The sequence below is a fragment of the Austrofundulus limnaeus genome, unplaced genomic scaffold, assembly GCF_001266775.1.
Source record: "Austrofundulus limnaeus strain Quisiro unplaced genomic scaffold, Austrofundulus_limnaeus-1.0 Scaffold2309, whole genome shotgun sequence".
NCBI lineage: Eukaryota > Metazoa > Chordata > Actinopteri > Cyprinodontiformes > Rivulidae > Austrofundulus > Austrofundulus limnaeus.
Window position 1 is genome coordinate 10,768 of NW_013954711.1, and position 10,083 is coordinate 20,850.

The 10,083-nt window shown below is 42.8% G+C and overlaps 2 protein-coding genes and 1 long non-coding RNA gene across 8 annotated transcripts in view; 2 read left to right on the forward strand and 1 right to left on the reverse strand.

Moving 5' to 3' along the window:
• fbp2 (fructose-1,6-bisphosphatase 2) overlaps positions 1–4,025 on the forward strand; it is a 7,272-nt gene extending 3,247 nt beyond the window's left edge. Inside the window, exons 6-7 of one of the 6 annotated variants that reach the window (XM_013999488.1) lie at positions 1–83; positions 118–216. In XM_013999488.1, coding sequence (XP_013854942.1) covers positions 1–83; positions 118–146 — 112 coding nt within the window. In that variant the 3' untranslated portion in view covers positions 147–216. Of the gene's footprint in view, positions 217–3,287; positions 3,408–3,615 lie in introns of those variants that run through there. The other 5 variants (XM_013999491.1, XM_013999489.1, XM_013999490.1 and 2 more) reach the window with 5 other exon arrangements.
• Positions 4,026–4,843: 818 nt separating this feature from the next.
• Positions 4,844–5,307, forward strand: LOC106510773 (uncharacterized). Its single transcript, XR_001309458.1, has 2 exons — positions 4,844–5,181; positions 5,221–5,307. It is a non-coding gene; the product is annotated as an uncharacterized LOC106510773 (long non-coding RNA).
• An 82-nt stretch (positions 5,308–5,389) lies between these two features.
• Positions 5,390–8,438, reverse strand: LOC106510770 (cathepsin L1). The gene is made up of 7 exons (XM_013999492.1): positions 8,277–8,438; positions 7,732–7,854; positions 7,262–7,414; positions 6,920–7,144; positions 6,674–6,839; positions 6,466–6,568; positions 5,390–5,620 (listed from the first exon to the last, which is right to left on the reverse strand). Exons 1-7 carry the CDS (start codon positions 8,397–8,399, stop codon positions 5,521–5,523), a joined length of 993 nt encoding a protein of 330 aa, XP_013854946.1. The 5' UTR covers positions 8,400–8,438; the 3' UTR covers positions 5,390–5,520.
• Positions 8,439–10,083: the final 1,645 nt, after the last annotated feature.

Consider the following 10,083-nt stretch of genomic DNA (forward strand, 5'->3'; position numbering starts at 1 on the left):
GAAGTACCCACAGGTGAGAGTACAGGAGTTCTACAGGAAGTACCCACAGGTGAGAGTACAGGAGTTCTACAGAAGTTCTACAGGTGAGAGTACAGGAGTTCTACAGAAGTTCTACAGGTGAGAGTACAGGAAGTACCCACAGGTGAGAGTACAGGAGTACTACAGGAAGTACCCACAGGTGAGAGTACAGGAGTTCTACAGGAAGTACCCACAGGTGAGAGGACAGGAGTACTACAGGTGAGAGTACATTAAGTACCCACAGGTGAGAGTACAGGACGTACATGTCATGATCCTTGCAGTGACACAGCATGTGTGACCGCAGCATGACTCAGCAGTTTGTCAGGAAAATGACGAACCATCTGTGAAATTCCTTGTTATTTAGGGTTAGGGTTGAATGACGTACACAAAAACAGATAAAACATTTCTAAAGTTTTTTGTGTAAAACTTTTCGTTCTCATTTAAACAAATTATATAAAACCATTTTTATTGAAATCTACCTGAGAACTCCTTTAATGACAGAAGTCTTTACTTCTGAACCTCCACTTTCATTCAAGTTACATTTCTAAAAGAACAAAATGTTTGTTTTTTATTTCAGGTCTTTCAGAGTGTTTCAGTGTGTTTGTGGTGTGTAACACACACACACACACACACACACACACACACACACACACACACACACAGATGATAGTATCTGACTCAGAAACTCATGACTGTAAAAACATAAACTTTCATTTCAGAACAGCTCAGTTAGATTTTAATGCTTTAAAGGTTATCTGGACTGAAGTAAAAGCAACAATAAAAAACTAAGTTTGTTTTAAGTTAAAGTAAAAGAAACAATAAAAAGCTAAAATTTTTTCCGATTATATTTAAAGTAACAATAAAAGCATAATCGTCTCGTGGAGCAGCTGAATACTTTGTCCTGTTTGTTTCAGGTGACCTTTGACCTCTCTGTTGTTTACCTGAGCAGCAGCTCTGCTGACTATAAAACCTCAGAGTTATTCTGACACCAACTGAGTCAGGTTTGTTTTGGATCAGGACCAACAGCAGCCCTCGCCCTGGGCTGCCACCTTATCGAGGTGGAGAGGTTTGAGTGTCCCAATGATCCTAGGACCTCTGAGGGGCTTCGTGCCCCTGGTAGGGTCACCCAAGGCAAACAGGTCCTAGGTGAGGGATCAGACAAAGCACAGCCCAAAGACCCCTATGATGAGTACTACAGATGGATTCAGTGTTCCCTCACCTGGACGTGGGTCACCGGGGCCCCACTCTGGAGCCAGGTCTGGAGGTGGGGCACGTTGGTGAGCGCCTGGTGGCTGGGCTTTCACCCATGGAGCCCGGTCGGGCACAGCCCAAAGAGGAGACGTGGGTCCCCCTTCCCATGGGCTCACCACCTGTGGGAGGGGCCGTAGGGGTCAGGTACAATGTTTGTTGGGCAGTGGTCGAAGGTGAGGACCTTGGAGGTCCGATCCTCGGCTACAGAAGCTGGTTCTAGGGACGTGGAATGTCACCTCTCTGGTGGGGGAGGAGCCTGAGCTGGTGTGTGAGGTTGAGAGGTTCTGACTAGATATAGTTGGACTCACCTCGACACACCGCTCTGGCTCTGGAACCAGTCTCCTCCAGAGGGGTTGGACACTCTTCCACTCTGGAGTTGCCCATGCTGAGAGGTGCTGAGCAGGAGTGGACACACTTATTGCCCCCCATCTTGGTGCCTGAACATTGGGTTTCACCCCGGTGAATGAGAGGGTAGCCTCCCTTTACCCATGAGTGGGGGGGGGGGGGGGGTCCTGACTGTTGTTTGTGCCTATGAGCCTAACAGCAGGTCAGATTACCACCCTTTCTGGAGTCCTTGTTGCTGGAGAGCGCTCCTAACGGGGACTGCCTTGTTGTGCAGCGGGACTTCAACGCTCACATGGGCAATGACAGTGAGACCTGGAGAGGCATGATTGGGAGGAACGGCGCCCCGATCTGAACCCGAGCGGTGTTTTGTTATTGGACTTCTGTGCTCATCATGGACTGTCCATAATGAACACCATGTTCAAACATAAGGGTGTCCATATGTGCTCTTGGCACCAGGACACCCTAGGCTGCAGTTTGATGATCAACTTTGTTGTTGTTTCATCTGATCTGCAGCTGCATGTTTTGGACACTCGGGTGTAGAGGGGGTGGAGCTGTCAACTGACCACTACCTGGTGGTGAGTTGGCTCCGTTGGTGGGGGAGGATGCCCGTCAGACCTGGCAGACCCAAACATATAGTGAGGGTCTGCTGGGAACATTTGTCAGAGTCTCCCGTCAGGTGGAGCTTCAACTGACACCTCCGGTGGAACTTCGAACACGTTCCGGGGGAGGTGGGGGACATTGGGTCTGAGTGGGCCATGTTCCATGCCTCTATTGTCGAGGCAGCTTACCTGAGCTGTGGCCGTAAGGTTGTCGGTGTCCTATCAGGTCTTTTTGGCCTGTGGGACTCTGGAAGCAGCCGATAGGTACCAGCAGTCCAAGCAGATTGTGGCTCAGGTGGTCGCTGAGGCAAAAACTCAGGCGTGGGAGGAGTTCAGAGAGGCCATGGAAAAAGACTTCTGTACGGCTTCAAGGCGATTCTGGTCCACCATCTGGTGTCTCAGTGGGGAAAGCGGTTCACCACCAACACTGTTTATGGTGGGGATGGTGCACTGCTGACCTCAAATCAGGACATTGTGGGTTGGTGGGCAGAATACTTTGAAGACCACCTCAATCCTACTGACATGTCTTCCCATGAGGAAGCAGAGCCTGAGGACCCTGGGTCGGACTCTCCAATCTCTGGTGCTGAGGTCACTGAGGTGGTTAAAAAGCTCCTCGTTGGCAGGGCGCTGGGGGTGGATGAGATTCACCCAGAGTTCCTCAAGGCTCTGGATGTTGTGGGGTTGTGTTGGTTGACACGACTCTACAATACTGCGTGGACATCAGAGGCAGTTCCCCTGGACTGGCAGACTGGGGTGGTGGTCCCCCTATTTAAAAAGGGGACCGCAGAGTGTGTTCCAACTATAGGGTTACATGTTGACATGTGTGACGTGTTGTTGACATGTGTGACGTGTTGTTGACATGTGTGACGTGTTGTTGACATGTATGACGTGTTGTTGACATGTATGACGTGTTGTTGACATGTATGACGTGTTGTTGACATGTATGACGTGTTGTTGACATGTATGACGTGTTGTTGACATGTGTGACGTGTTGTTGACATGTATGATGTGTTGTTGACATGTATGACCTGCTGTGCACATGTATGACCTGCTGTGGACATGTGTGACCTGCAGGATGGCGGTGCCCCGTACGGAGCTCGGTACGTGGGCTCCATGGTCTCAGACGTCCATCGAACCATCGCCTACGGAGGGATCTTCATGTATCCTGCTAACGAGAAGAGTCCAAAGGGAAAGGTCAGTCTGAAGGACATTGATGATTCATACAGATCAGACACAGAGACTAAATGTCTCAGTTGTTGACAAACATCCTGCTTGTGTTTGATAAAAACATCAGAGTAACAATAAACAAACAAACAAACATGATCCTAACGACCTTCACTGATCTTCAGATGATAATCTGAAGGTTTTCTGGTCTCTAATCTGATATTTGGTGACCTTGCAGCTGCGTCTGCTGTATGAGTGTAACCCCATCGCCTTCCTGATGGAGCAGGCCGGGGGCCTGGCCACCACCGGGACCCAGAGGATCCTGGACGTCCAGCCCGAGTCCCTCCACCAGAGGGTCCCCTTCGTGGTGGGCTCAGCTGATGATGTCACCGAGTACCTGAGCTTTGTCCAGAAGTTCTCCTGAACCTGGTCCCAGACCCCTCAGCAGCAGGACAGGAAGTTCCTTCTGTTGTGTGATTCAACCGCAGTAAAACAGATGAATAGATTGTTTTTATTAAAGAAAACTAGAAATATGATTTTTTTTATCTTTTAGGACAGAAAATGAAAAACACAAACAGAGCTGAACTGGTTCTACAACTACAACCTAATCTGGACGACATTATTCAAATAAAAACATGTTGAAATATATTTTTTATCTTTTTTTACACAAACAACATCTGTACCAGCTGTAACATGTACTGGACTGATACAGCTGTTTTTCATGTGACTGATGATGATGATGATGATGATGATGATGATGATGATGAAGGTCAGAGGCTAACTGCAGGTTAGTCTGTGCCACGCTGCAGAGCCAACATTTCTTCATCAACACAACAGTTAGAACTTTATTAACAGGTTTATTTTAGCTGTAAGTTAACAGTGTTTTTCTGTCCTTTATTAGTGTTGTTGAACAAGAAGCATGAGTCTGGTGTTTTAAAACTTTAATTGATCCAATAAAGACAAAACAGATATTTCAGGGTCATGTAGATCAGAGGTTCCCAAACTTTTTATCTTCTGACCCACAAAATATTCATGGCAAAAACTTGTGACCCCAAATATTACTGGTCTGAGTACACAAACTTTAACAACCCTAAAAACAAAGGCTACACAAATATAAATACTTATTTATATTTGTTTTGTGTTTTTGTAATAATTATAGAGAAAATATTACATCAGCAATTATTTTATTAGCCTTTAAATTGATTTCTGAAGTGCAGTGGTTCCCAAAGTTTTCAGCTTTTGACCCATAAAATCCCAGCAGCAGAGACCTGAGCCCCCAACTGTTTTTATATGATAAACATTTGTATCAGGTCAGCTAAACATGGGCTTAGTAACAATATTTATTATTCTACATTTATACATTTTAGGTAACAGCTAAGGCAAAAATGTCATTAATTTAGAAAATCTTTTCAGGACCCCACCTTGATGTTTCAGGACCCCACCTTGATGTTTCAGGACCCCACCCTGATGTTTCAGGACCCCACCTTGATGTTTCAGGACCCCACTTTGGGTCCTGACCCCAGCTTTGGGAACCACTGATGGAGAAATGTCTCTGTTATTAATGAAAACAGATAACTTAGTTTATCAATGATGGTTGAACCCAAAACACAGGCAGGCACAAGGATTTGAAAACAAAAACATGTGATTTATTAAGTAATCAAAGGAAAACTTACTTTTAAAGATGATGAAAACTTGACTGAAGGTTTGAAAAACAGAAAATGATCCACTGAGCAACAGAAGACTGGTTAAATCTAACAGGATGAGTGAGAAGTGGAAACACCTGGTGATTACAGGTGATGAACAGGTGTGAGGGGCAGGGCTGAATAATGACTACAGAGAACAGGTGTGAGGGGCAGGTGGGAACACTGAGAAACTGACTGAAGCTAAAGTGGAAGAAATGACAGGAAACACCAGGAGACCAGACAGGAAATAAGAAAATAAAACACAAAAATACCAAATAAACTACTACATGTAAAGAACCATAAAACAGTACAGAGGTACGACTCGGGACATTAAAACCTGAGCAGTGAAGTCACATTTATAAGAACCACATAAAACCAACGGTTTCCTCAGGATGAAGCACACAAAGGTCTTCCTCACTTCTTCACCATCAGAGCTGTGATGTCACGATGTGCCGCTGCTCTCAGACCACAGGATAACTGGCGAACGACGCTATGGCACAGTTATTGTTTTTGTTTCTGGACATCTTGATGTAGCCCTTATCACCCCAGGATTCACCCCAGCTGCAAGCAGACAGACGTTAGGTCAGAGATTACAGTAATAAACTCTTCCTTTATAAAAAAACAGAGCTGCTCCTTAGGGCTGCAACGACACAGAGAATTCACGGTTCGGTTCGGTACTTTAGTCTCACGGTTCGATATTTTTTCGATACAAAACAGAGAAATGTCCATGCCCCTTTTAACTTGTAATTTATTTAAATTATTTAAAAACATTTGTTTAGCCTTAAAAGTACAGTTTTTAAATTAAACTATCATAAACACATTACACAACGAGCAGCAAAGATCATGTCAGACCCCTCTCATCCTGCACATCTTCTGTTCACACTTATGTCTTCTGGAAAACGCTGCAGGTCCTTATCAACAAAAACAGTTTGTTCCCAACTGCTGTACGGTCACCAAATCAGATCACTAATTTATATCCTTTAGTGCACCTTGTGTTTGTTTGTATTGTGTGTTCTGACACACACATGTGAGCAGGTCATGCTGTACCAGAAGCAAATTCCACCAACTTGTTGTGTGCTCATTAATAAATGAATCTGAATCTGAAATGTTGCTGAAACAAGTTTCTCAGTGGATCTGAGCTCAAAAATACAGCCTAGGTGGAGTAGTCAAACACAGATCCACTGATCCTTCAACACAGAGCATCTTCAGAAGACAAGTTGATAAAATAAATCTGTATTGTTCCATACAAGTGTGTGTTGAACCTGAAGCTCTGTTCACTACGGTTCAACACGGGTACATGTGTTGTTGCAGCCCTACTTCTCATATAGAACATTTATACTTTTCATTCTACAGTAACTTAGATATAAAACCTGACAATAAAACAAACTCTCAGAAGATTCACTGACCTGTTCTTCACCAGCCRGTAGTCTGCAGAACTTTCCGTACCATAACCCACCACCAGAACCCCGTGGTTTGGTACCAAACTGCAGGCCGGCTCGTAGAAAATACCTAAAATTCAAAGGCTCGTGTTTTTAACCAATCACAGACAGGAAGCTACAAATTAAGAGTTTTCCTCCCACTGGAGTCTTCAGAGCCGTGCCTGAAGTGTCTGACCTGATGCGTAAAACTGGAAGGAATAATGGCCGGCATCAATAGCAACACAAACTGGGCCCACCGAGGCCACGGCCTCCTTCAGAGACACTTCACTGCCTTTGGGGACGTCAACGATTCCCGTCACGTTGACTGCGCTGGACGCTGAGCTGTAGCGACATGTCTGATCCTGAAAGTTGAACAAAGGAGGACATGAGGGGACAGGTGGACTGTGGTGAACTTGTTTTTAGGAGGTCCTGAGTGACCTACTGTTCCCTGGTAAGGATAGGAGGTCTCAGTGTCCAGACCACCGCTGTCCTCGATGTACCGGAAGGCTTGATCCATCCAACCACCACCGCAGCCATAATTGCCTTCAGGTCTTGAACAGTCCACCAGGTTCTGTTCGCTCAGGGACACCAGCCTGCTGGTCTTCCTGAAGAGCTGGCCCTCCAGGGCTCCAGTGGCGCTGAAAGCCCAACAGGAACCACAAGAACCCTGAGGAAACACGGACCAGGAGGGGTTAACATGAACCCAACCTTCAGAGTTTAGGGTTATATACTGTATGTGTTTTTATCTCTTCCACCTGAGAGACACAAGCAAACACTCTGTTACCTGGTTCTTCACAGGTGTGACGTAACCTTGGCTCCTCCAGTCCACGCTGTCAGGAGTTTTCAGGAAGTTGGACTTCATGAACACGGACACCTTGGTCTTCCTGTGTGATGTGGGCTTCAAGCCATTCATAACCTGTCTGAACTCCTCGTTAGTCTGCAGAAAGATCACTGGGTCAAACATCGAGACGTCTGAATCTTTATGGAGTTCCACAGGGTTGTATGTTTGGACCAATACTTTTTACTTTGTGTTTTCCTTTTTTTTCTCCTTAATATTATTACATTTTACAGCATTATGTAGATGATATTCTGCTGTACTTATTCTTTAGTCTAGTGAAACTGATCTCCAGCTGACAGCTTGTTTAGAAAATGTAAAACTGGTTTTACCACATTTTAAAGGATAATTTATGTCTTTAGTTTAACCAGAGTTTAACACCTGATACCAGGTGAGACAGGTCTGAGCTGTGGTCTCACCATGTCTCCAAACTGGTTCATGCCCAGCCGGTACGTGTGTTTGCCCATGGAGTGCTCCAGGTTGTGCAACTGGATCTTCTTCAGGTTCTTCTCCCACACCATCCTCCTCCAGCCCTCCTCGCTCTGCATCACACAACAAACAGGATTTGTAATCTTCACTCTGTAAACTGTACGTTGTTCTGTCACGAGAATCAGATGTTTGCTTTGTTTTTCTGTCACTCTTTGGTCCTTCCTGCAGATATTTAACTAACACAAGTTGCTAAACTGTATAACTGTACACAGAAAGGATTTATTAAAGAATCAGCTCCAGTTAAAGAATTAGATCCAAATTCAGTTATTGGGAACTTTCAATTAATAGAAATAGAAATTAATAGAATTATTATTAATTATGAACAGGATTAGATTGAAAACAAGAAAAGCAGCGTCTCAGGTGGTCCCATGGACCTGCTGAGTGTGACTGAAACAGTTCAGGTTCTGCTGAAAACAAACTAATCCTGATGTGTCCCACAGTTTCAGAAAGAAACAATAAAACCTCAGTGGGTCACCTCGTGGTACTTCTTCTGGTGCCAGCTCTTCCACTGGTCCCAGTGCTGGTCCAGCTCTGGGTCCAGAGCCGGGGCCGACAGAACCACACCCAGATACACCGTCAACAAGGCTACAGGCAGCATGATTCAGGTCCTTACTGAAAAACAACAGGTAAGGAACAAAATCAACATGTAAACAACAGAAAACAACCAGTAAACAACAGAAAACAACCAGTAAACAACAGAAAACAACCAGTAAACAACAAAAAACAACCAGTAAACAACAAAACATTTTTATATTGTTGGTTTGTTTAAATTGGTTTTATGCTCAAAATTAAACCTTAGGTTGTTTTAAATGTGCTTCATAAATAAAATCGACCAGTTTAAGTTGTTTTTATTGGTTTTTAACAGAGGTGGGCAGCACTAATCTAAAAATTAGTTCCACTAGCCCTAAAACACCAACTCAAATATTTAGATCCCCTAATTCTAAAGCACTAACACACTGAAAGTTTTAGCTAAAGCTAATAATAAAGCACTAAAATAACCCAGTCAACCCATGAACAACAGACAACATGAGTCACATGTTGCTCTCTTTAGACTGATCATTGACATTCAGCTGGATGTGAGTCCATGTATTAATATATTGTTAATATATTGTTAATATATTGTTAATATATTGTTAATATATTGTTAATACATTGTTAATAAATTGTTAATATATTGTTAATACATTGTTAATAAATTGTTAATATATTGTTAATACATTGTTAATATATTGTTAATAAATTGTTAATAAATTGTTAATATATTGTTAATATATTGCCCACATAATATGTGCCCACCACTGGTTTTTAATGTTGTTATTATTATTTACCTTTTGGGTTTTTATATTTACATACAGTGGATCATTTTAACTTTAAACAATTTTCTCATTGATAATTGAGTTAAACTTATTTTAGTTTGAAATAAAAATGTTCTGCTTGTTTACATCACTAGTTCTGCATCAGCTGGGAGCCAAAGAACTGTCATAGCTCTGAATCAGAATACAGAGGGGGTGTGGCCAGGGGCGGAGCTTACTACTTATAGAACAAGTTTTTATTGTTTGCTTCCGTGAATCAGCAGGTTGATTTTAAAAATGGACAGAAAACCTGCAGGAGAAGTTTCAGGATAAAAATATTTTACTGACAGAAGAAGAGATTAACAGAAACAAGTGCTTTGAATCTATTCCACAAGAAGGAAAACTGAGGATTTTTTAAAAGTAAACATTTAGTTGAGACACCTGTCAAACAGCTCAGATCAACAGATACATTAAAGTGGTAAGGTAAACAGGTAAGTATAACAGGTATATATAACAGGTCATCAGGTAAGTATAACAGGTAAGTATAACAGGTCAACAGGTAAGTATAACAGGTCAACAGGTAAGTATAACAGGTCAACAGGTAAGTATAACAGGTAAGTATAACAGGTAAGTATAACAGGTAGTAAGTATAACAGGTAAGTAGTAAGTATAACAGGTCAACAGGTAAGTATAACAGGTAAGTATAACAGGTAAGTAGTAAGTTTAACAGGTCAACAGGTAAGTATAACAGGTCAACAGGTAAGTATAACAGGTAAGTATAACAGGTAAGTATAACAGGTAGTAAGTATAACAGGTAAGTAGTAAGTATAACAGGTCAACAGGTAAGTATAACAGGTAAGTATAACAGGTAAGTAGTAAGTTTAACAGGTCAACAGGTAAGTATAACAGGTAAGTATAACAGGTAAGTATAACAGGTCAACAGGTAAGTATAACAGGTAAGTATAACAGGTAAGTAGTAAGTTTAACAGG